Source organism: Lampetra planeri, chromosome 20, assembly GCF_965212315.1.
Source record: "Lampetra planeri chromosome 20, kcLamPlan1.2.h2, whole genome shotgun sequence".
Lineage (NCBI taxonomy): Eukaryota > Metazoa > Chordata > Hyperoartia > Petromyzontiformes > Petromyzontidae > Lampetra > Lampetra planeri.
Genome location: NC_136126.1, coordinates 7,884,940 through 7,912,013, shown reverse-complemented (window position 1 = coordinate 7,912,013; position 27,074 = coordinate 7,884,940). Strand labels below are relative to the sequence as shown.

Genomic DNA, 27,074 nt, shown 5'->3' with positions numbered 1-27,074 from the left:
GGGGGGGGTAGAGCTATGTGACGTCATATTTTAGGGGGGGTCTGACTTTTTGTGACGTCGAGTGACGATGGGGGGGGGGGGGGGTAAAAAATCGTCCAAAATCGCGTGACGTAATTTATGGACGGCCCCTAATGCCATCTCACTCCTGCGCACGGTCTGACTCCGTTGTTCACATCCCCATGGTGGTCATCCATTTTGGGCGTTGCCTCTCTCCATTGGCTGCCGTTCCATTGCCAGTCTCTTCCACCGACCCATCGTCCCTTCTAACCACGACGTGCCTGGCCCATGCCCACTTAGGTTTCTTAAGTCAATGTCATGTCATAGCATCAAGTCTGCATTCAGAACACGTATTTGTGGCAAAACATGCCAACAAACATGCTCTGATAATATGGTTAATGCAGACTTGACTCCTTTTCAAAAAGAATCTATTTGGCGTTTGAACATCTTAACACCTGTTTTATTGCCAGAAAGGGTAAAGCATATTCTTATTTTTCATCATTGATACTGGCATAAAGGTCCCCGTAGATAGTCAATAATTTGTTTCTAATTCGTGCTTTGTTCCCTGAATCCATTTCTTCCTCTTTCTGTCTGAAAAGTGTAATTCAATGCATGCATCTGCCCATGTTCACCCTTCAAATTTATATTACGTAGAAGGGAAATAATAAAATAATTCAAATAAAACAATAACATTTTCACGACGTTTCGATTGCAACACAAGCAATCATCATCAGGTGTGAAACCCACAGCAAGAATTTTTTTTTAAAAATTGCCGTGGTTTTCACACCTGATGATGATTGCTTGTGTTGCAATCGAAACGTCGTGAGAATTTTATTGTTTTATTTTTTTTTATTTTATTATTTCCCTTCTACGTGGCTTTACCGAAAGAACCAAGAATATGAATTCCTGCAGTCACGAAAGCTTTAAATCTTCAAATTTAGTTTGCCTTTTAATTTTCATTGTCCACGTTTGCGATCCGCGTGCCATAGCTGGCAATTTGCGCCAATTGAACACTTTTCTCTCAATTCACAACTTGGTTTGCTGCTTGTTACGATCAAATAACATTTTCTAAAAACACTCCGGCCTCCTCTTGTTTATCTCTTTTAAACTATAATGTTGATTGCTATCCACTTACAATTATTGCTCAATGTATAATATATTCTGCTTTGTTTTCACGTCATACCTGTCAACTTATATAGTTTATCCGTATTCTTGTACAGGGAAATTGAGTTTTCAGGTTTATACAACGTACAGACGTTTCAACACGGGCAAAAAACCCATCTCCCTTGTGATGGGACTTTGTAGGATGAACGTTGAGATTTATAAGTGTACGAGGTGACCAATAAGGTCTAAATTAGTCTGTAATAAGGTAGGCACTGATAGGGGGTTGACAGGCATGTCACATTGTTGTGCTCTAACTGTTATATTTTTTTTGTTTAACCATCTCGATGTATGTGACTTCCATTTTGTTCATACGTATGCCGAGTCAAACTCTGCGGTATTCCTTAATTAAGTTATTTATTCGATCTCTGAATACATACTCGTATTTTGTAAGCTCTATACAATGCTACACATTGTATAAGACAAATTATACTTGGCATGCCTGCCGGTCTGCATAATTACAATTAATAATGTATCATACCTATAAGCACACAACTTGTTAAGCAAGTCCTTCTAGATTATATCCATTATTACATCTATTCACAAGACTGCTGCTCAAAACTGATTACTGTACTTGGAAATTACACCAATTGTCCTGCAGTCATTGGGAGAAAAAGAACAGCTTGACAATTTAAGTAAATGGCCTTATTCAGGGCACAATGAGAGTCTTAAATATCCTAGAGAGGGTGGGTGGAGGTATTTTGAAAGGGTTTTAAAAAATACATTCCAGGAGATAATATGTAAATGATCTCACTGAAGTGCATTTTTGTGTGTGTGTTTAGTTTGTTGTCCTTTCCCTGCACCTCCGATTATAAATATCACTGATTGTCTATGTACTATGCAAAAGAAGTTCAACATACATACAATAACATTTCTGAGTGTGGGAAAATGCGTTCAGGGACCTTAACAGTTGTCCTAAATTTATGGTTTATTTAAATGTGTTGACGTAAACGGGCCATAAATATCGATTAGGAATCCGTGACACAGTAAGTGTATCCTGCAATCCCGCATGAGTGAAAGCCACGATGTGAAATGCCAACTGTTGTTTGTACCCTTGCGTAGGCTTCGTGCTTGTGCTGTGTAGTTCTCTAATGTGTGTTGGGGTCATACAAGGGCATGTTCGTCTTTGGCACGGTGTCCAACGTTTTGCTCTACGGCACGGGAGCTTGTTTATGGAAGTAAATTGAGCCCCCTCTCGATTCAGTTGCGAGCAACTCAACCGGGCTACCTAAAGAAGCTCCCAGCAGATGGAGCGAAACGTCGGACATCATGCCGAACCACAACGCTGTAAAACCCAACGGCTAAACGTAGAAGTGTTGTAAAATTGTTTTTTTTTCTTAATACGTATATTTCTTATATTTATATTCACAGCCTGGTGCGTGGACGTACAAATTAAAGAACAAACACTCGGTCAAAGACAACATTGCGATCTCGATCACGAGCAGCCAGTCCAACAGTAACCTCCCACCTATCGAGGTGAAAGTCGTCAAGCCAACGGATAGTAACGACAAGCTGAACGCCATGCAGGTGTTCGCGGAGGTCAAGCAGGGCAGTACGCCCGTCGTGGGCGCCACCGTCATCGCCACCATCGAGAGGCCCCACGAAAAGCCTCTAGAGCTGCAGCTGTTTGACAACGGGGCCGGTGCGTTCTGTGGGCTGTCTGGGGTGTTGTTAGCTGGCGTGAGAGAAAAGGGTTTCCCATGAAAGTGAGCATTGTTGCGTAACGTTTTAGAATGCGCCCTTAAGGATGATTGTAGCCAATCTGTAAATAGATGAACACCAAAATTCATCCTAATAAAAAAGACTATGTTGCGTCCATTAGCCTATGGGCGCTCTTGACCAGACAACAGCAGAAGTATATTATGTTTGTTTTGGCCAGGCCTGTTCTGCTCCGATCCCATAATCGGCATAACTGAATCTGGAGTTTGTAAAACATGACCAGAAATTACTGGGTGTCCAAACAGGTATCATCTATTCAAATATACAGATCATTACTTAACTGCCTGGATGAATATTGGGGTTAGATTGGGGTTACTTGAAAGACGATTATGCCAAAACATTGGAAAGCTCCAGTGACCTTCAACAGCTCGTAACATGAGCAAACCAAACAATCGCACCTGAGGTGCTGACGAACACCTCGGACAAATCTCAGCATAACACGGAGCAGGCTTTCGCGACCAAAATCATCCATAATACAGATTTTCTGGGTTAGATCGCGTAAATATATAAATGTTTGGGGCAGCGGAGCCTGCAACCCTTTCTCGTTCGCTCGCGTAGAGGGTTCCACCACGCGACACTAAGGGGCCGTCCATAAATGACGTCACGCACCTAGGGGGGGTGGGGAGTCAGACATTTGTGATGATGTGTGATGAGGGGGGAGGGGGTTTGAGAAATGTGACGTCACATCAAAATGCGCAACTTAAAAATAAATATAGACAACACGTTCTACTTACTTAAATAGACTTTGTAATAAATGTTTTCTCCTACAACATCAGAGTGCAGCGCCACATTAAATACGCACTACAATGGCAATAGTTTAAAGCGATTTGAAGCATGTTTAATTTGGGGGGGGGGGGCAGAGCGTTGTGACGTCATATTTGATGGGGGGGTCTGACTTTTTGTGACGCCTTGTGACGATGGGGGGGTGGGGGTCAAAAATCGTCCAAAGTCGCGTGACGTCATTTATGGATGGCCCCTATGTGATGTAACGAGCCCGTGTATTGCCTCAATAAAAACAAACACTATCAACAGAATGTAACATTTCCACCACTGATTCAAAGCAGTTAACAAGAGATGAGCAATCATGCAATGCGCATTTGAGCACGACATCAACTTTGACATCCTATGTATACATCACTCGGTATAGACCATGCACAGACCACAATAAATTCAGCATTTCCCATTACATTCCTGCACGTGTCAAGTAGAACTGGGAAATGCAGCACCACAACTAAAGCATAACTTAGGTACAGCAAATCTGTCGGATTCAGAATGCGCCTTTAAAATTTCATTGATATTTTGAATACCACCGTGGCATAATCAGTAACAAATATAGCTCGTGGCAATTCTAACTACGTGCAATATATGGCCCTTTGTCAATCTACTGCTGCACGAAGGTCTGTCGATAGCATATCGTTCATGGGCGTTGTTTGACACTGTCCACTAAAGCAGCTGAGTGAAGTGAAGGGGGGAGGGGTGGACCAGCACTGATGATAATATCGCTGTTGATGTGAGCCGCGGCTGGGAATTTAACTCAGGTGGCCAGGTTCGTAGTGCAGTGCACTTACTGCTGCGTCGGAGTTCATGACGCTGCACAAAAATTCAAGCAAATGCCAGGATTTACATGAAGTACCCTTCTGCTGTGTGCAGGTGCTGACGCCAAAAAGAATGATGGCATTTATTCCAGATTCTTCGCACAGTTTACGGCAACTGGACGATACAGCTTAAAGGTCAAGGTTGTAGGAGATAACAAAACGACAAGCCTGGCTCCGCAGAGAGGCTCACGGTCCCTCTACATTCCAGGGAAACGAAAGGCGAATGGTAAGAATGATAATCCGAATCTGGATGTATTCTGGAGGAATCCAATGAGCTGTTAAGTTTTTTTTCGCACATGTCCAGTAGGTGCGTGTCAGCAAATTACAGAATGGTAAGAAACCAGGGGCCCTTGCAGCACAGCAGTGCAAGGACTGGGCACAGTTTAACTTTTCAATTTAGTTTATTCTCACTTGTTACTTATTTTGTAAACACTCTATTGCTTTTGCACTTTGTGTTTGTTCCTCGAATAACATCCTTAATGAGTAATGATCTCAAATAGCTCTGTGTTCTGGCGCCTCGAGATTAATTTCATAGGAGGTGCGGTATAAATGGTAACTGATGATGATGATGATAATTACGCAAAACAAAATGAGATATTTGTAATGATTTTTTGTGGTATAGTGAATGTGTTGTTTATATATTTACATGACTATGGCGAATGTTTCCCCGAATTTTCTTATATTATGCGAAATGTACTCAAGTTAGGTTGTGCAGTTTAAATGTAAATGATGTTCTTTATAGGCCAGTTGATTGTGCACAGTCACGGAATTTGATCATTTCCCAAAAGCCTATGAAATTGGTTTAATCAAGGCTCCCATGATCAAAATTTACATTGCAAAATGTAAATGTATATATACTGCATTGGCTATGAATACTTACACGGACTCACACTAATGCCTTTATTGATCAGTAAACAAATAATTTACACGTGTTAAAAAGCTGGCTTGCATATGTCGTGGTGTAGTAACACACGCGGGGGTTTGCACACAGTGTGCACACACGTGTGACAGTGAGGTCACGTCAGGGCGAACAGGCGCAGAGAGGGAGGGTAGACACTAGACAGGCTAGCAGTAGAGAGGCTAGCGGAATCCGAAGTGTGAGTGTGATAAGGCTAGCAGTGGAGAAGCTAGCAGAGTGTATAGCAAGAGGCTAGCAGTGGAGAAGCTGGCAGAGTGTATAACAAGAGGCTAGCAGTGGAGAAGCTAGCAGAGTGTATAGCAAGAGGCTAGCAGTAGAGAAGCTAGCAGAGTGTATAGCAAGAGGCTAGCAGTAGAGAAGCTAGCAGAGTGTATAGTCAGAGGCTAGCAGTGGATAAGCTAGCAGAGTGTATAGTGAGAGGCTAGGGGAATCCGAAGTGTGAGTGTGATAAGGCTAGCAGTGGAGAAGCTAGCAGAGTGTATAGTGAGAGGCTAGCAGTAGCGAAGCTAGCAGAGTGTATAGCAAGAGGCTAGCAGTGGAGAAGCTAGCAGAGTGTATAACAAGAGGCTAGCAGTGGAGAAGCTAGCAGAGTGTATAGCAAGAGGCTCGCAGTAGAGAAGCTAGCAGAGTGTATAGCAAGAGGCTAGCAGTAGAGAAGCTAGCAGAGTGTATAGTCAGAGGCTAGCAGTGGATAAGCTAGCAGAGTGTATAGTGAGAGGCTAGGGGAATCCGAAGTGTGAGTGTGATAAGGCTAGCAGTGGAGAAGCTAGCAGAGTGTATAGTGAGAGGCTAGCAGTAGAGAAGCTAGCAGAGTGTATAGTGAGAGGCTAGGGGAATCCGAAGTGTGAGTGTGATAAGGCTAGCAGTGGAGAAGCTAGCAGAGTGTACCGTGAGAGGCTAGCAGTGGAGAAGCTAGCAGAGTGCAACGTAGCAGGCTAGCGGAGCGAGAGAAAGCGAGCGGAGCGTAGCAGACGCGCAGTGCAAAAGGAAGAGTTGCCACGGACATACGTGGGTGTTGAACGCGAGGAGTTATATACGAATAAAGTGACACAATTTAGATTTAAAGCTTCTTTCGTGACTGCAGGGATTCATCTTCTTGGTTCTTTCGGTAAAGTCACGTAGAAGGGAAATAATAAAATAATACAAATAAAACATAATAAAATAAATCTCACGACGTTTCGGCCACAACGCACGCAGCCGTCCTCAGGTGGAGAACAGGTCTGTCGAGAAGACAGTCCCAGCTTAAATATACGCTCCAAGCCTTGGGGTGTGTCATTCAGACTCTGTCTTCTCGACAGACCTGTTCTCCACCTGAGGACGGCTGCGTGCGTTCTGGCCGAAACGTCGTGAAAATTATTTTATTATGTTGTATTTTTATTATTTTATTATTTCCATTCTACGTGACTTTACCGAAATAACCAAGAAGATAAAGTGACACAGTTGTCCGCGTGAAATAACACCGCTAAACATCTACAACCTTGGACAGTTTTACCATTTGCCGGAAATTATGTCGAAAGCATTCGGAGTCTGCTGTAATCCTTCCGCAATGTTTTAGTAACTGAATTCAGAAGTCCCTTGGCCACATTTATCAAACAACTATTTGCTTTCAAGTTCTATGCAACCTTCCTCATAACGGAACACACGAGCATCCAATGACTGGCCACCACCAATAGACAATCAAATGGAAAGTATGCCAGCATTCTTTTAGAGCTACTGTGCTCATCATGTCATACGTGACAAACAGCGGAACGGTGGCTGTATCATTAATAACAGCCGTGTCTCTTATCATTATTGACCGTGGTCTGTCTCTGTATCATTAAGAATTCTACTCTGTTACAATTGACTCTGCTATTCCTCTTTTATAACTGACTCTTCTATGTTCTCTGTGTCAGAATCGACTCTGCTCTCTTCTCTGTATCATTAATAACACTGGTCAACAACAACAACAACAAAAACATTTTTTTTCTGGCCTGGACTTTTGCAGCTGTTTTAAACTAATTTCAGGGTGCTGATTCCAAATCTGATCTCAGATTTGCTCTATCACATCTCATTTTATGCTATCGGCATGCCCCATTTTCATTGATTTTACCCGAAATTAACTCTGTCACTTATGATTGCAAGTTGTTGCGAGTCAGTGACTGCTTTAGTGTTAAAATATGGTGCTGTATTTTTAGGATAGTGTGTTTATAATATCATTTTATGTAGATATCCACATTTATTTAATATTTTTCTTCTGCAGTTTTTATTGAAAATTTAATATTTGATATCTCAAAAACCTGATGTGATAGACAAAAACTGATGCCACATTTGAAATCAGCACCCCAAAATTACCTTTAAACCGTTGGAATACCTCATGCCAGAAAAAGTGTGTTGACCAGTGTAATTGTACCCTTGTCATAACTGATTCGCTTGGCCTCTATTTCAGCTGACTCGACTATGTCTCTGTATCAGAATTGATTCGTCTGCTGGCTCGGTCCACCAGGTGAACTGCAGGTGACGCAGCTGCCTCCCCCGGTGATCAAGCAGGACCCGACGCCAGTTCCAGACTTCATCCGGGTGGCGTCGGCAGGCTCCTTCCAGGTTGCGGTGCCGCCAGGTGGCATGAAGGACGTCTTTCCGCCGTGCCGCATAACTGACCTCCAAGCTGAGCTGCAGACCTCCAGCTCTGTGACCCTCACGTGGACAGCCCCTGGAGGGGACGGTGACTTTGGACAAGGTACGTAAACAGCGCTTTTAAATCTCGATTGAAAACTAATTTCTTTCGAACTGCTTTTTGTGTGTTAGTTTGTTGTCCCCCCCCCCCCCCGTACCTGTTGGCTATGTACGGTGCAAAAGAAGTGCAAAATACATACCAGTATTTTCCATGGCTTTTTAAAAATAAATATTTATGTTTTGGTCATCGTTTCCCTAATCATATCCCAAATGTGCTATCGGCATCGTGTCGTGAGACAACGTGTCCATTCGAATCTCTCGCAGGGCACCTGAAGCCCTCACGTTCGAGAACGACCCACGTAAGCGGATGTCACAGAGCTACTTCAGAGATCAGTCCACTGTTAGGTGTAGGCTTCTCCACGCTGTTGTGGGTCACGGCGGTTGTTTGACCGCGCTTGACGATCTTGGTCAGTGGGAGTTGGTGAATGGGGACACCTGGGACCACTTCAGATATCTCTCACTACTGGTGTTAGCAGTAGTCAAGAATTTAGCTTGGGTCGCGAAAACCAGAGCGCAGTGTGCTAACCGCTGCACCACCACTCCCTGTTGTAGGTGGTTCCCCATGAGACATGTGAAACATTTTCTACAGCGTCTAGCAGCTGCATTCACGTGTCACGTAATTCCAAATTGTAATGCAAAGAGTAATACAATCTTTGTTATGGATTCTTCCTTCAGCTAAATTAAAACTTGTATTTGAGAGAACTTGTTTTTGAGTTCTGGGAGGTTTCAAATGTAAGTTCATTATGTTTAACCAGGGTGAGGACTCACAGGAGACAAGTATAGTCTCATTTAAAAGAGTTACCTGAGGAGGAAATCTTTTTTAGTTATTTCACCGCATTCAGATAATTATTATTTAGGGGAATTTTTGTTGTTGTTGCTTAAACGTCATCCTTTTGCGCGTGTGCAGCCGCAATGTACAAAATCATGATGAGCGGCAGCGTTGATGGCTTGCTGAATGGCACGGACTTTCGCTTGGTGGAGAGAGAGGACCTGGCGTGGGGTGATCTGAACGCCCCCGGGTTGACGGGCAACATCGAGAACTTCACCGTCACGACGACGGAGCTCTCCCCCGGCGACGAGCTGTACTTCTGCGTGCAGGCGGTCGACAGCAGCGACAACGTGGCGCCCCTCTCCAACGTGGCCTTCATCACCTACATCGTCGCTGCGACCACGGCCGCTCCAACCACGGTCGTTTCGACCACGACCGTTCCGACCACGGTCGCTCCGACCACGGTCGCGCCGACCACAGCGGCACACGCCACGTCGCATAGTAACACGCGCACCATCATCGCTGCCGTTGGAATATGTGTCTTGGTGTCGGCGTGCTTGCTCACAGGCATCGTTTACCTAACTAAGAATAGGAAAGGCGGCCATTACCGAATATCGACGCAAGACATGGCTTACCAGGAAAAACTAGGCCAAGTGCAGGCGTTGACCGTTTTGAGTACGGTGTCCAATTCCCAAGTCGTTGCACCCAATTCATCGCCTGACTCCACGAAAGATGCCTGTGAAATATTACTGTTCAAGGATGCTTAAACTGTTGGAATATTCCCAGTTATCGATATTTCGAGCTGAACATATAGTCTACAGATCAATGGCCACGCCAAATAGCAAGATCGTTTGTTTTGACTATCTCCCTTTTTTTCTGTTTAACCAATAAAATATACTCTTGTTGTCTAAAAATATATGTAAGATTCCATAATGGCCCAATATGGTATTCTGTTAACCTGAAACTAACCACATCATAATACTGGTGAGCTAATCCAAAAATATACTCAACCGCTTTATAAACATAATCATGCTTAGGATATTTTCTGACACAGAATCATGGCACACGCACAGAACTTAGCAAGCAGCAATTCTATTTTGCTTTTGGTATTCATGATCTAAATACACTTATACAGAAGATAAACATGCTACATAAGTGAGCCTATGTTTACAGCATGTCTAAGCTGTCTACATTGCGACCTGAGCTATGTTGTGATAAAATTAGAGCTCATATCAGCTGTAAAACTATATGTATGTGGAACTTCTTTCGCACTGTACATAGCCAACAGTGCTCATCGGAGGTGTGAGGGAAGGACGACAAACTAAACACGAAAATAAGTTCCAAAGAAATTAGTTTTCCATTATAGATTTAAAATTGCATAGCCTCTTCTTCTTTAGTGCTGCCTAACGGCGTGTGCGACTTCACGATGATATTGGTCCCAGTCTAGCACGGCGTGTAGAGTTTGTGCTGCTGTTGTTAATTGTAGCCATGTTTTGATGTTACTGAGCCATGTCGTTTTTGGCCGTCCTGGTCGTTTTTTCCCTTCGATTTTTCCTTCCAGGATTTGCTTTAATAGCTGGTATTTGTGGTCGTTTCGGGCAATGTGGCCTAGGTAGTAACACTTCCTGCTAATGATGGTCTTCAGCAGTTGCCTGTCAGTGCCCATATCTTGCAGAACTTGTGTATTGGTGGTTTTGGCTGTCCATGGGATTTTCAGCATTCTTCGATACAGCCACATCTCGAAAGCTTCGAGCCTCAGTGGCTTCCTAATATCGGAAAGAAGAGCATTCCAGACCACTGCAGAAGCTCACCTTAAATCGTGCGATGCGGTGAACATCTTTGTTCGGATGACCTGAGTTCAAGTGACGGTTTGAAGGCACGTTTGCTCACGTGACACATTTATGAACTGGCTATGTCGAGTGGATGAGGGTGTATGACACATATTTTACTATAGTGGCTTGACCCAAAAATTTATTACAAATCAATTTGCAGCCCTTCGTACATGCACTGTTGAGTGAAGGCCTCTTCGTGATCACGTGGATTTTTCTCCGGGTCCTCCAGTTTTTTCCCTCCTAATTTAGAAACGTGCGTTTAAAAGTGTTTGCCTGCCATACATTTCCACATGATAAGCCACTTCATTAAGTTATCATTTGTGGCCAGGTTTCTGATGAAGAGCTGTATAACTCAGTGGGCCTTACCTGGTAAAATAAAAATAGTAATTTACAGTATAAAAGATAATTACACGCAACAATGGAATCGAATGAGGCTATTCACTTGTTTATCTTCATCACCGCCACCACTCCACATGCTCATGACGATGGGACTAACGTTGCTGATGGTCGTGGCAATAATCGCAAGTGCTTATTGTTCTGGTTTCTGGAAAATAGATGAACAAGGAAGTGGGTATCATGATCACAGTTTTTTCACTGTGGTCACACAGATGCATGAACGAACACACGCCCTCTGTTGATTCTATCTGTGTGTGTAATTATCTTGTTTTCTAGGCCTGAGAACTATAATCGGGTTTTTTACTTTCACATTTTAAAACGTGTTTTTTTCTATTAAACTACTGTAAAGTTGTATTGCTTTGTGTATGTAGACCTCCGTCAGAAAATATTTGTCTTATTTACTGAACGTTTTAGTTTCATTGGCAGTATATTTCCATAGCTGGAGACTGCACAAATCCTTCCGAAACCACCACAATCGCCTTTCCACTTGAACAATTATGCAACAGATGGCACCCTTGCTGTGCCCTGTGGTAGCCCAGTGCGCAATGACTCCACTCCTAGATATCTAGGGGTGATCATGGACAGAAGCCTCACCTTCAAGCACCACATAAAACACACGTGAAGAGGCAAAACCCAAGAATCGCCCTGCTACAGAAACTTTCAGGAACGACCTGCCCGCCCTCTCACTGGTCTACTCAATGGCAGAGCCATTGTGTTCCAGCCTGGCCCGGAAGCTCCTTAACAAAACTGCTGGATGCACAATTGACAGAATGTTCATCATAACCGGCAACACTGGAACTGACACCGATCCCCTGGCTCCCTGTTGTGGCGAACAATTCTGCCACCAAATATCCACAGAGACGCGCAAACTCCAAGGGAGTTTTACACGTTATCTCGTCATTGACAACATATCCATCAACCAAGACCTCAACGATGTGCACCGCCGCCAGCGACTCAATTCCCATTCCCCCATTGGTTCTAGATTTGAAGTTTTCGTGACTGCAAGGATTTATACTCTTTGTTTTTTTCGGTAAAGTCACGGAGGTAAAACATTAAAATAAATTAAATCACGACGTTTCGGGCGCAACACAAGCGTCCTTCTTATTGGGTTCGTGCTGTCACCATCATAGAATCTCACCAACATCCAGAAGAACACTGGTAAACAAGAGTGGAACAAGATTAAGCATCTTCTTGTTTTTTTCGGTAAAGTCACGTAGAAGGGAAATAATAAAATAATAAAAATAAAACATAATAAAATAATTCTCACGACGTTTCGGCCACAACGCAAGCAGCCGTCCTCAGGTGAAGACCAGGTCTCTCGGGGAGACAGCGTCTGAATGACTCCCCGACAGACCTGTTCTTCACCTGAGGACGGCTGCTTGCGTTGTGGCCGAAACGTCGTGAGAATTATTTTATTATGTTTTATTTGTATTATTTTATTATTTCCCTTCTACGTGACTTTACCGAAAAAACCAAGAAGATGAATCCCTGCAGTCACGAAAGCTTTAAATCGAAAGATTAAGCATCTCATTCGATACCCAAACATCGCACCGCCTGGCTTTGACATCCCTCCAAGACACTAGTATAACCATCAAACCGCAAAAAAAGAACATCAACAGGCCAATGCGCACGTATCCTTCACAGATGGAAGGTTAAAGACACAAGTCACAGTACGACTCTCTCCTGAAGCCGTGTCTCGTGGCTAGCAGACCCCAACATTGGCATTTAGCCACCTGAACATTGCCACCATAACCTAGAATAGAATTGGCCAAAACTTAATTGTGTCGAAACCCACTTGAAATGCTTAAACGTGTGGATATCATAACATGTTGTGTATCAATGTTGAGATAAAGTACTGTCTGTCTTGCTTTTTATATTAAACTTACAATAAAGAAAAGATTACAAATAAATGATTGCGGTTGTATAATTCTACTTTTTTTTTTATAAATTACAATGTGTTAAATGTCAAGCGGTCAACCTCTAATTGAGAAAAGCACACTTGATGAATATCAGATACGCAAATGCAGAAAGGGTGTGTTCTTCTGTGTTATGGCCATTGTTAACTAAATGAAAATTGCGGTTGTACTATCAACCTTCAGTCAAATTAGTTTTGCTCCATAAACTTGGTGTATTGACACATCAGGAAAAGTAAACATTCAACAAAATAACATTTAAAAACAGATGCTTTACCTAAATATTCCATGGTACAAAGATCACTTTTATGTTTAATGTTGCCTACATTTATATTTAATTCCTTCCAGTTTCTCGCACTGAATTGTTTTTTTAATTGCTTGTATTTTCACGATTGTCATTATAGTATATTGCTGTTGTTAAATTTAATCGCGAGGGCTGATTCGAAATAAGGTAGTAAAGGATTAGCAATATGCCGGATTTATTGTGGCAAGTAATTAGATTCTCTGTGTAACCGCAAACACAACGTCAACAGTTTTAATGAGACACAAACACTGCCGGGTTTTTTGTAGTCTTCAGTCACAGGACTGCGGCGCAAAAACCGTAAACACAAAAATGATCGTCTACGTGAAGGCTGCCGCTCTGCTGTTCGGCGCACTGACCATTTTAACCAGCGAGGCCTCGAATGTGAAGCTTGTGGACCATGGGTATGAAGGACTGGTGGTCGCCATTCACCCAAGCGTTTCTGAGAATGAGCAACTCGTTATTAAAATCAAGGTACGTGTGTGGATTATGACAAACTCGGTGCTGTTTTAAATGTTTAAAATGGGAGCTCGCCTTTATGATTTCACATGATCATTTCACATTTTAATACGAGCATTCTAGCGTATATGTCTATTACAAAATCAACCCTTTAGGGCAATTAAGAAAACATCCATCAAGTCATCTTGAAGTTGCACTTTCAGCAAACTAGACGCCAGTGTGTTTACAATTTGTAAAGTGGGTGTTGAGGCAGGGATAACCCATACATCTATGCTGAGCGGTCATCGTGATTCCACTAAATAATTCATTGAGGGCCCATCTGAACGCCTTCATTACGAGGTCCCTGCACAGGATCTTGGGGCATGGGGAGGGGTGTCACGGTAGCGGAATGTTAACTACCTCGCCTTGTATACAGGAGGCCGTGGGTTCGATCCCGACCCTGACGCCTGTATATTTTTAGTTTGCGTGTCTCTCTCCCTGTCATTGCGTGGATTTTCCTCCAGGCCCACCGGTTTTCCCGCCACATTTAGAAACATGCTTTTAGAGTATTTGGCTGCTATCAATTTCCACGTGATAACCCACTTCGTTGAGCTATCACTTGTGGCAAGATCGCTTCTGCAAAAGAGCTATACAGCTCAGTGGGCCTTGCCTGCTAAAATAAAAAAAAATGTTTAAATATATCCGGGGGAGTGTCGTGGCTCCAGGTCCAGTTTCTAGCGATCTCGACCCCATGTGTGTTCAAACCAAAGAGCTTCCCACCGCCTCCCAGGAGATCAGTTTAGTTTTAAAATGTTGTATCACATCATCGATTGCTTCGGGAGACGAGGCTGAGACTTCACTGGTTGCAGGCAGCGCCAGTTGCCGGCTGGAGGAGACCAGGAGGGGGGGAGGTGGTGGTCGGCTTCCTTCGTGGCTGAATCAGGTCGATCGCCACCTGCAGGGACCTGGGATCGGGAAGGGAGTCGGAGACTTGCGGATGACCGAGAGGGACTCCCAAAGTGCTGGAGCCGGAGAGTGAAGGCGGCCACGCGATGCGTACGCACGCAGGCCGTGCAGGTGGCATCAAAGATGCGATACCATCTGTTGAAATAAAAATTAGTGGACTTATTAAATGTTTACATTTCAATTAAATAACTCAATCCATAGCTTGACGCCAATCATATTATTCACAAAGTGAGGTACCTACTCTTCCTGAATATTAGAGAGTCATTAACCTCCTGTCTTGAACGTAATAATCAATCGTTTATTCACAGAGCCACACTCAAGTGAGTCAGAGCAGCCGATACGTCGCGGCTGCGTACATCATTTCAGAAATACATGATGATAAAAAATAGATATAGTGGAAAGGTGGTAAGAACTACAACACATTTCCAAAGGGGGGAGGGGAAGGGGGGGGGGTCACACGGCGCTGTTCTCAACAATAAAATGCAAACATCAATGTCTGTAGCCACAATCAAGAAATAGAGATGAATAACAATTAAAATAAAGCATACCAACTATAAAGTGCTGCTGGTCTCCAAGTCGAGACGTCTTACTTTGGCTAAGGCGCGGTCGTGCGGCCGCGAGCGCAAGCGATGAGTTCTTTTGATTTATTTGTGGGGGTGCGGTGGTGGTGAGCAATGGGTGTCGAACGAGTGGTCGCGGTGAGGATTGGCGTTGTGGGGCCAAAAACGCTGCCGACAACCTTCTCCCGCAGGAGGTGATCACGGCAGCGTCGGCCCGCCTGTACTCGTCGACGGGACGACGAGCCTTCTTCAGGAACGTCACCATCCTGCTGCCCGCTTCGTGGAGCCCCCACGAGGGATACGGGCGGCCAAGCACGGAGGCATTCAACACGGTGAGAACTTTGGGGGGCCACGGGGGGGGGGGGGGCATTCCGGCCCACCCCACCCAGGTAGAACGCGGAGAGAGGTTGGTGCCAACGTTGATTCTCACGAAATCAGGCCGCGTACGTGCACGTACGTTGAACTTCTTTCGCACAGGACGTAGCCAACCGTTGCTAATCGTTGGCAATGTTTACTGGGACGAAGCCGGGGCGGGAGACATGTCAATTCGCATCGCGAGGTGGAAGAGTTGCGGGCTCGTAACCCTGTGAGGAATGTATATTTATTTTTAAAAAACGTCGTTGAGTGCTTTTGCTGTGTCCATCTCTCGGGTCAGTTAAAGTGTGTTGCGATGACTCGGCGCGCATAATTGTACTTCCCCTGTTGTTATTTGACATTTGATTGATATAAACAAGGCTAAATAAAAAAAAATTCACAAGGGGAAGAAGAACTGACCACTACCCTGAGCAGTGTGAAAAATGGAAAAACTCCCATCCTAGATGGAATGTATGTGGACTTCATCACAGACGCGGGTCCATCTGTTGAAACATAATTCGTGAACTTATTTACTTAATTTTGATTTAAAGCTTTCGTGACTGCAGGGGTTCATATTCTTGGTTCTTTCGGTAAAGTCAAGTGAAATTCACACTTGATGATGATTGCTTGTGTTGCAGTCGAGACGTCGTGAGAATTGTATTGTTTAATATTATTTTATTATTTCCCTTCTACGTGACTTTACCGAAAGAACCAAGAATATTATTTACTTAATATTACCACACAAATGTAATACCTCAATCATGGAATTATGTCTAGCATTATTCTTTGGAAAAAGGGAGATAATACAGATTTTAGATATTAAAGATGAACTACCCAAAAACATATATTTTTTACTTACAAAGATCATCGGGATCAGCATAATTAACATTTGAGTGGATAAACAACAACAAATTAAGACATGAATTATGAAATGAAGAGGCAGACAAATGCAGCATGAAGTTATATTGAAAACTGAATTGGCCACAAATTCCCTTTGCGTGAAACTGAGATAGTGTACCTCCACCCCTCCGATTCGAACGGCTCCTTGTGTTGACCTTCTTGTGTTGACCGTCTTTCTCAGCACACGGCTGGATTCGTGCCTAAGTTGTCCTCCACAGATTCTTCCAAGTGGATGGCTGCATATTGTAAAATCATTATTGTTGTCATCACATGTTCTTGTTATCCGATCTGGGCGTCGGGGTGGGAAGATCAGATTAGATCATCTACAAATCCATCGTCCACTGAATTCGTGATACAGACATTGCCAAATCGCGAGGTCACAGTGCGCCGGAGAACAACATTTCATGCGAATAGACGCTGTGGCCACGCTGTACGTTATCAAAAAAAAACACAAATTCTTCAACTGCACTGCATTAAAAGGAAACCTAATCGGTGACGTTTCGGGCAATGACCCTCCTTATTTTTCCGAAGGCAGTGTTATCGACGCACGTGTTGAGTTGTTGTGTTTATTGTGTTTGTGCATCACTGCCAAACGCGGCATCACCGAACAATGTACATTTAACACCGCTTTGAACTAAAAACCCCGTCGCTATAGGGAAACACCGAGCGGAGCTGGAGTGACGGTCGTCTTTTCGATTTAAAGCTTTCGTGACTGCAGGGATTCATCTTCTTGGTTCTTTCGGTAAAGTCACGTAGAAGGGAAGTAATAAAATAAAAAATAAAATAAACATAGTAAAATAATTCTCACGACGTTTCGGCCACGCTTGCGTTGTGGCCGAAACGTCGTGAGAATTATTTTACTATATATTTTTTTTATTACTTCCCTTCTACGTGACTTTACCGAAAGAACCAAGAAGATGACGGTCCATCTTCTTGGTTCTTTCGGTAAAGTCACGTAGAAGGAAAACATTAAAATAATAAAAATAAAACATAATAAAATAATTCTCACGACGTTTCGGCCACAACGCAAGCAGCCGTCGCGAAGGCAGACCTGTTCTCCACCTGAAGACGGCTGCTTGCGTTGTGGCCGAAACGTCGTGAGAATTGTATTTTTTTTATTTTATTATTTTCCTTCTACGTGACTTTACCGAAAGAACCAAGAAGATGAATCCCTGCAGTCACGAAAGCTTTAAATCGAAAGATGACGGTCGTCTGTCTGTCCTTATCACAACAAGGCGGACGTGGTCGTGGCACAGCCGCATGACTCGAGCAACGATGCGCCCTACACGGTGCAGTTCGGCCTGTGCGGAGAGAAGGGCCAGCACATCCGCCTCGCTCCCAGCTACCTACTGCAAGACACTGCCATCTCTTTGTATGGACCACGAGGTACGACACGGATGCCATCGCGTGCCACGTTACCTAAACCGCGTCTTGCTCTTTCACATTGGCAATTGTTTCTATGATGTTGTTTTTTTATATATAAAATCCCCTGGAAGATAGGTGAATACATTTTTAAGGAAATGTTATCTGGCTTTGAGTTGATTTAAATATTAAATTTCATTTCATATGCAATTGGTATCTACCTTACACGCCTCAAAGTCATTGGTCATTTGTATGTGATTTATATTACTCCAGTAAATTTGGCATTTGAATGTATTTTTCCCATCTGCGCAATTGTATGTTATGTTTCCACGAAATAATGTTGCTTATTTACCCAGGAAGCCACATTGAGCTCAATGACTATTTCAGAAATATCCTGCTACATGGGGCTTTTATATTCAGATATTTTCAGCCAATTAATGCGTGTTCATGCAAGAGGGAGGAAACCGGAGAACCCAGAGGTAACCCACACACGTGCGAAGGGGCAACGTTATATCCCACACAGATGTGTCAGACGATATCAGTCCACACTTGCTGTACCGTGTTCGTCTGACTGGCAAGCCAGGGTATGGCACCTCGACACCCAACGCAGTATTTGTACGCTCCAGCAAACCCTCGCCTCCACAGTTCTGGATTACAAGCGTTGCCCTACCACCGCCCGGCAAATTCGGTCAGTCTCTTTTTGCTCAAACTAGCCGATGGCATAAGCTTTGGTTTTTTCGGTAAAGTCACGTAGGTAAAAAAATTAACATAAATTAAATCACCGAAAAAAACAAAGAGTATGAATCCTTGCAGTCACGAAAACTTCAAATCTAGAATTAGCCGATGGCAGTGTCCATCGCTGTTCGTCGGGGGTGGAAATTCTACGTTGTCATGATGAGGGCAAGTCATTCTATAGGAAAACCACTGTTGATGAAACAATGTCCCGCTTTAAAAATTTAAGAAATAAAATATTCAGCTCCGTAATGGTTTGTTTACATAATATTTTACAAAGCCAGTAATAATACACAAAAAGCGATTTCTGGAAGGAAAGAGGAATATATTTTGACAAAAACAAGAATGCAAAAACATTTGACGACTGCCACTACAACGAAAACAAGCAGCACAATATAATCACCGTATGCCATTAAGTCATGAAAGATGACCATTAATGTTTGAACATAAATAGAGACACAAACATACACCTTTTTTTTTAAACAAACATAACTTTAAAAGCACACACGAACTGCACACATATTTAGAACTGCTTGTTGTGCTTCGTTGTCCTTCCCCCGCACCACCGATTGCCACGGTTGGCTACGTACGGCGCGAAAGAAGTTCCACACACGTACACGTGAACACTGACAACTCTAACGTAGTACCCCACCCCACCTCGCCCGTGCTTTGCCGTGCAGAAAAGTCGTTCTTGCATGAGTGGGGCCACCTACGGTGGGGTCTGTTTGACGAGTACGGCAGTCCGCAGCCCTTCTACGTCTCGGCGGCTGGAAATATCGAGAACACTCGGTAGGTAATAAGAGAGCCGGCGGGAGCGTGTCGCTCGACGCAGCATTCAGAGCATTTACACATTTAGGGGCCGTCCATAAATGACGTCACGCACCTAGGGGGGGGGGTCAGACATTTGTGACGATGTGTGACACGGGAGGGGGGTTTGAGAAATGTGACGTCACATCAAAATGCGCAACTTTAAATAAATATAGACCACACGTTCTAATTAATTGAATAGACTTTTTAATAAATGTTTCTCCTACAACATCAGAGTGCAGCGCCACATTAAATACGCACTACAATGACAATAGTTTAAAGCGATTTGAAGCATGGGATTTTTGCACACAGCGTTGGTGTACGGTGTTTTTCTGCAATATTTTGCTGTCTTTTCTTGGATTTTCTGTTTGCACTTAGTCACATATTCACTTTAAGATGTTTTTTGTTCATGTTTTTGTTTTTTGTTTGTTGCGGTTGCACCCGATTCAAGAGCCGAATGGCTCACAGGGCTATACCTAATAAATGAACTTGAACTTGAATGTTTTATTTTTTGTGGGGTGGGGGCAGATCTTTGTGACGTCATATTTGAGGGGGGGTCTGACTTTTTTGTGACGCCGTGTGACGAGGGGGGGAGGTAAAAAATCGTCTAAAATCGCGTGACGTCATTTATGGACGACCTCTTGATTCATGGGGGGGGGGGGGGGGTAGAGGACGAAGAGATTGGCACAGTAGTTATCGCAAAATGTATTCTTTGGGGCTTTCGGTAAAGTCACGTAGATAGGTTCCAAGAAAATAACAAAAAAAAATATTTTGACTGTAACTCCCATGGCTGCTAACATGGTTTTATCGCAGAACGCTTTGAATCCAGCCACCTGAGTTTGATTCCCAACTCTGGTTCAGTGGCGTCAGTGGCGAGCGACACCCGATCCAGTCCATTTTGTCACCGCCACCACCCCTTCACCAACACACCCTGACCGGCGTGGTGAAGTATGGTCAAAATTCCACAGCACCGACAAGGCACGGGGAGGCGCTCATCCAGCAGTGGATTTAAAAAAACGCTGTAAACTATATATTTTTTATAATCCATTAAGACACCATACACTGCGATCGCGATCATGACCAGCGTCGTGAAATATGGTAAAAACCACTCCCATGGCTGCTAACACGGTGTGTGTGGGGAGGCCTTCATCCAGCAGTAGATTTCCTTTATTTTTGCCCCCCCCCCCTCTCAGCTCTGCGTTTGGTCACCGTGTATGTGTTTGAGTTTCGTTTGAAATTTGACATTGAGTTCCGAGTGTGTAGGAGCAGAGCCCCCTGCAGACAGACGCTGCAATCTGCACATTAAACACAGACCCAGTCGGCTCTGGGGCCAGAGGTCGCAATCGGGTACCCGATACCTGTACACTACCCGATACCCGGCTACCCGTACCCGGCCGGGTACGGGTAGCCGTTTGCGACCCTGGTGCGGCCGGGTACGGGTACGGGTAGGCCGTGAGTCACTGGTGAGTCACCGTTTGTCACTCATTTCCCAACGTCTTGTCTCTTCTCACAATTCAAGTTCCTAGAATCAACCCACCCGCGCCTGCAACATGGCTTCATCCCAGAGGTCGCAATCGGGTGCCCGATACCTGGCCGGGTACGGGTAGCCGGGTATCGGGTAGGGTACAGTTACCCGTTTGCGACCCTGGTGCGGCCGGGTACGGGTAAGGAATCAAAACCCGTTTGCGACCTCTGCTCTGGGCTATCTGCCCGTGTGCTTCTCCAGGTGCAGCAAGGACATCCAGGGCTCCATCAGCGTGGTGACGTGCACGGACGTCATGTGCACATCCAAGGACTGCAGCATCGACGAAGCCACCAACTTGCCAGAGCAGGGATGCACCTTCTACCCGAACTCCATACAGAAGACGAACGTGTCCTACATGAGTCTGCAGTGGCTGGACAATGTGAGGAGGCCGGCTCTGAGCCGTGCGGTCATTAATCATCAATATCACCATCATGGATCGTTGTCACCCGTCTTCATCAGCAGCATCATCATCTAAGCAGCAATAACAACAGCGTCACATATTCTTGGTTCTTTCGGTAAAGTCACGTAGAAGGGAGATAATAAAATGATAAAAATAAAACATAATAAAAGAATACAATTCTCACGACGTTTCGGCCACAACGCAAGCAGCCGTCCTCAGGTGAAAAACAGGTCTGTCGGAAAGACAGCGTCTGAATGAAACACCACCACGCGTGGCAGCGTATAATTTGTATTACGTGTCATATTCCATTGGTTTAAAGGAAGAAGTAGGATAAATAAGTCAACTTATTGAAATCAGGCGCCCTGTGTTTATTTGAAAAAGTAACAATATATTCCCAAATGAAATTTCTACAACAAAATTCGTGTAGTTGTTTACGCATTGTTTTTTACGGCAGCCTCCCAATTGGAACTGTGATTGAATGAAAATCGTGTGGCTATTGTCAACTTAACACGTGTCCACTGAGTCGTAAAGTATTTTACGATAGGAACGTATACGTAAGAGTACTTATATATTTATATAGCCTGTTAACAAGTAGGGTGAATTAATGTGCGTGCAGTGACTCCGGTTTCAGGCGGGCAGTGATCTCCCCGTTGGTTGTTGGAATTACAGTTGACACGGAAAGGCCATGAATTCATTAGAGAACGAGAGGAAAGTGAAGGTGATTTTGAATGCGCCAGTGGGTGCTGCTGAGCTGCTACCGAAGTGCTCTCCTGGGAGGCGGTGCGAAGCTCGTGGTTGGAAAACCTGAGATGGGGATGACTAGAAACTGGACCTGGATCCACGGTACTTACCCGGATAAATTGAAACAATTTTTTTTCTAGATTTGAAGCTTTCGTGACTGCAAGGATTCATATTCTTAGGTTTTTTTCGGTAAAGTCACGTAGGTAAAAAATTATAATTAATAAAAGTAAAATAAAACTACAATAAAAATCACGACGTTTCGGAGGCAACACAAGCGTCCGTCTTCAGGTGGAACCGTAGTTGTATTTTTTTACCTACGTGACTTTACCGAATAAACCTAAGAATATGAATATTTTTTATTTTACCAGGGAAAGCTCACTGAGCTATTTTTCAGCAACGACCTGGCCACAAATGATTCCTCAACGAAGTGGCTTATCGCGCAGAAATGTATAGCTGCCAAATACTTTAAACGCGGGGGGGGGGGGGGTACCAGTGGACCCAGAGAAAAATCCACGCGACCACGGGAAGAACATTCAAACTCTAAATATACAGCCGAGTCGGGATTGAACCCACGACCTCCTGCATACCAGGCGAGGGAGATAACTTCTAGCCACCATGGCGCCCCATATAATCTTTGGAAGAACGTATTCATTGTAATCCTTGCTATTGAGTTCCCAAATAATTTAAAATTTAGTAGACGACACTTATTAGAAACCCAATAGCTGTTAAAAATGCGTCCCGAAGCTCAAGCATGATAAAATAACCGAATGAGTAAAGCAATGCAGTGTTCATAAAGCTATATTTTTACAGAGATAAACACAAAACACTTTAACCAATACACAAAGGCACTTTGTTGTTGGACAAGTGACAATAATGCTAACTACAACAATGTTATTGCAGCCGCGGCACAGTGGTCAGCGTTCTGTGTATGCAATGACATCTGGCAAACTGAGTGTGATTCCTGGCCATGGCTAACATAAGTAGTGAGCGGTATCCTGGTTCCCACCATTATTTCCATCAACCCACATTGACAGCTGTGGTGAAGTATGATCCAATGACCCCTATGACCGGCACAGCGCGCGGAGGGGCTGTAAATGAACACAACTATTTACAACAATGGCAAATGTCTCTCATTTCTCATGCAAAGCCACTCGAGACACGATTTTATTAATGTATTCATTCATTCATTCGTCGACCAACGATCCAATCCAACGAGCTGATGGAAATATTGATGAAATTTTCGAATCAATTCAATTAAATTTGGATTTATGGAGCGTCTAAATGTGAAGGGCGGTTGGGTGGGGGCATGCCCACGTTGAGAGCGGGGGGGGCGGAGAGGGATCATTTTTATTTGGTTATTTCTGGAGGTGATATGTGGGAGGTGAGAATGAAAATGCTTTATACGAAATGTGAACAATGCCGCCACTTGCTTAAATTAACTAAAACATAAAATATGTATCCTCATTCTCATTAACTACATCGCAAAATGTGAGACGTGCAAATGTACAGCTCGTGCGTGGGTTTTATAAAGGACTTCCAAGTGCAAATGTCCCTTAATTTGATTTAGATAGGACAACTAAAACAAATATGATGAAGGCGTTTTATGCACCAAGCCACTGGCTTTGAGTGTAACATATATATTCTTTAAGATGGTGGCTCTGAATAGAATGAAAATTTGGTGATAATGGCTACGACTGTTACTCATAAATAGCATTTGCAGATGGATGAAGATATCACCAGGCTTTGTGGTAAATACTGAATGAGATATTTAAATGCAATTATATGTATGGAGTATTGACATTTTCACATATAAAGCGCTTTGTGATTTTTCAATGAAAGGCGCTATATAAAAATAAGTTGTTATTATTCTTATTAGCCGTGGGTGGAAATTTAAACCAGGTCACTAGGTTCATGGTGCTGTGCGCTAACTGCTACACCACCACTCCACCCTCCCCCACTATAATTATGGCTGTGTTCTTTAATTGAAAGTGAAAAATGTTATTTAAAACATGTTCTACATGGAAACTGCCTTGTGATAATACGGCAACACATACACAGTTTCCCTGGACAAGTTATTATTATTATTATCTGATTGAGTAGAAAGTTTCCCACTTGTGGACTGTGATTGGCCCCTTCATGACAGTATATCAATGTGACTACGTGACTTTACCGAAAGAACCAAGAAGAGTATATCAATAATTACGCTCTAACAACTGAGACAGTGGGAAACTGTCGATCTACCCACATGAAGTGGCCGTGCTCACACAGCCCGTGGCTCTCTCGGAGGCTTCGCTGGCCGTTCACAGTGGCGCCACAGTGGTGAGATGTTTACTACCTCGCATGGTATACAGGAGGTCGTGGTGGGTTTGATACAGACCCTGGCGTCTGTATATTTGGAGTGCGCGTGTCTCTCTCCCCGTGGCCGAGTGGATTTTTCTCCGGGACCTCCGGTTTTCCCCTCCACATTTATAAACGTGCGTATAGGCTATTTGGCTGCAATAAATTCCCACGCGATAAGCCACTTCGTTGAGCTATCATTTGTGGCCAGGTCGCTTCTGAAAAAGAGCTATATAGCTCTGTGGACCTTACCCGGTAAGATAAAAATGGTTTAGTTTTCAGTTTAGTGTCCGCTCCGTGTGTTAGCCTGGAACTGGCTTCATCATCTCACACAGCTGTGTACTCTCCGCCCATCACTCTTCTTTCTTTCCTCTTCTCCCTCTCCCTCTTTTCCCTCTCTCTTCTCTCTCCTCTGCTTCTCTTCCCAGCCCTAGATCACAACGAGGTTTTTTTTCTAGATCCATTGGTTTGCACCGAATGCGACAATCCCTTGTACCCTAATTCCATTTTTCTGCGCTTACATTGCTGAATGTATAAATAAAATAAAAGAGAAAAATGTCCTCCCTTTCATATTTCAATATAAACCATTGGTGTTCAAGATGTTAAATGAACAACAGCAAAAACAAACTGAACACCTTCGTCAATCTTCTTGGTTCTGTCGTTAAAGTCACGTAGAGGGGAAATAATAAAATAATACAAATTAAACATAATAAAATAAATTTTTTAATATGTTTTATTTTATTAATTTTATTTTATTATTTTATTATTTCCCTTCTACGTGACTTTACCGAAAGAACCAAGAAGATGAATCCCTGCAGTCACGAAAGCTTTAAATCGAAATTTAACCTCCGTCAATGTATGTATGTTGAACTTCTTTCCACTGTATGTAGCCAAGCGTGATAATTCTGCAACAGCACTGCCTTGCAAAGGAAAAGTGTATGAATAGGCAACGTTTCAGGCAATGCGCTAAGAAGGTGCATTGCTTGAAATGTCACCTATTAGTTTTTTTTCTCTTAAGGCCACAATGTTATTGACGAATGTCCCGAATTGTATTTTGTTCTTTGTACTTGTGCACCACTGCCAACGCAGAACCACCAAATAATTTGTTACTCGCCAACGTTAGGCCTTTTCAAACACAACCTAGCCACTTGTTGCACTTGAGAACCGTCAAAAGACACGTGGAGATATCTCGCGTATGCTTCACCTTTACAGGCGATGCACAATCACCGTGTAACCGTGGGATGTTTTTTTTTCTCTCTCTCTCTCTTCCCCCGGGGCGTTCAGGTGACCGAGTTTTGCGATGAGAAATCTCACAACGTGGACGCGCCCAGCATGCAGAACCGCGTGTGCGGTTTCAGGAGCAGCTGGGAGGTCATGCTCACATCCGAGGACTTTGCCGGCAAAGAAAATGCGATTGGCAACGTGCCATCCACACAGCCCACCTTTAAACTCGTCCAGGTGACGCGAAGGGTGGTGACGCTCGTCCTGGACATCTCGGGAAGCATGGAATATGTACGTGAGTTGTGCGTTACGTACGTTTAACACGTAGGAACATGTACGTGAGTTGTGCGTTACGTAAGTTTAACACGTAGGAACATGTACGTGAGTTGTGCGTTACGTAAGTTTAACACGTAGGAACATGTACGTGAGTTGTGCGTTACGTAAGTTTAACACGTAGGAACATGTACGTGAGTTGTGCGTTACGTACGTTTAACACGTAGGAACATGTACGTGAGTTGTGCGTTACGTAACTTTAACACGTAGGAACATGTACGTGAGTTGTGCGTTACGTACGTTTAACACGTAGGAACATGTACGTGAGTTGTGCGTTACGTACGTTTAACACGTAGGAACATGTACGTGAGTTGTGCGTTACGTAACTTTAACACGTAGGAACATGTACGTGAGTTGTGCGTTACGTACGTTTAACACGTAGGCTTTCGCGACCGATATTGCGTACGCGCCGTATGCTGAGCTTCTTTCGCACCGTACTACGAAGCCAACTGGGCTAAGTCGGACGTGCGAGTTAAAAAGCAATCTCGTAAATTTCGCACGGTTTTGGGGTTCTATCTTTTATAGTTGTGTGTCCATGTGAACTGTGAAGGAAGCATAGATAATAGTTTTACCATTAATGGGAGTTGGGGGGAGGGGCGGATGGGTACAATTGTTAGCGCACTGCACTTTAGACCCGGCTAGTATCATTACCAGTTACATTACAATGTGGAATTATGATGTCTTGTTATTTTATAATTTTATTAAATTATGTAAATGTGGCTGCATCTCGAGAAGCTATGCCAAATGTTTTATGGCAATGATTATGCTGGGTTCAGATTGCGTCGTCATTCATGAAGTGTGATTTCACATTCGCCGAGGAGCCACACACAGACAAGCTGCAAGGCAGCAGCAGCGGCCAGGCGGTGAGCAGGCACTTCCAAACGTTGCCCAAGCTCTGTAGTCCTCTATACATTAAGGTGTTTTCGGCCAATTAATGAGTTTTTATGCGTACATCATGTGATGTGCCTCATGGGGAACCACCAAAAAACAGGGGACGGTGGGGCAATGGTTAGCGCACGGCACAATGGATCTGGCGACTCGAGTTCAATTCCTGGCCACAACTAACATCAGTCGCGAGTGATGT

The 27,074-nt window shown here is 43.7% G+C and overlaps 2 protein-coding genes across 2 annotated transcripts in view; both read left to right on the top strand.

The window, feature by feature from the left end:
• Positions 1 to 13,010, top strand: part of LOC144724388 (calcium-activated chloride channel regulator 1-like) — a 28,420-nt gene extending 15,410 nt beyond the window's left edge. Inside the window, exons 11-14 of the mRNA XM_078603478.1 lie at positions 2,530 to 2,800; positions 4,528 to 4,698; positions 7,874 to 8,107; positions 9,011 to 13,010. Of these exons, the coding sequence (XP_078459604.1) occupies positions 2,530 to 2,800; positions 4,528 to 4,698; positions 7,874 to 8,107; positions 9,011 to 9,639 (1,305 nt within the window). The 3' untranslated portion in view covers positions 9,640 to 13,010. The remainder of the gene's footprint in view (positions 1 to 2,529; positions 2,801 to 4,527; positions 4,699 to 7,873; positions 8,108 to 9,010) is intronic.
• A 596-nt stretch (positions 13,011 to 13,606) lies between these two features.
• The window catches only part of LOC144724389 (calcium-activated chloride channel regulator 3A-1-like), a 34,403-nt gene continuing 20,935 nt past the window's right edge, over positions 13,607 to 27,074 (top strand). Inside the window, exons 1-6 of the mRNA XM_078603479.1 lie at positions 13,607 to 13,788; positions 15,470 to 15,610; positions 17,768 to 17,918; positions 19,307 to 19,415; positions 21,160 to 21,337; positions 25,721 to 25,948. Coding sequence (XP_078459605.1) covers positions 13,627 to 13,788; positions 15,470 to 15,610; positions 17,768 to 17,918; positions 19,307 to 19,415; positions 21,160 to 21,337; positions 25,721 to 25,948 — 969 coding nt within the window. The 5' untranslated portion in view covers positions 13,607 to 13,626. The remainder of the gene's footprint in view (positions 13,789 to 15,469; positions 15,611 to 17,767; positions 17,919 to 19,306; positions 19,416 to 21,159; positions 21,338 to 25,720; positions 25,949 to 27,074) is intronic.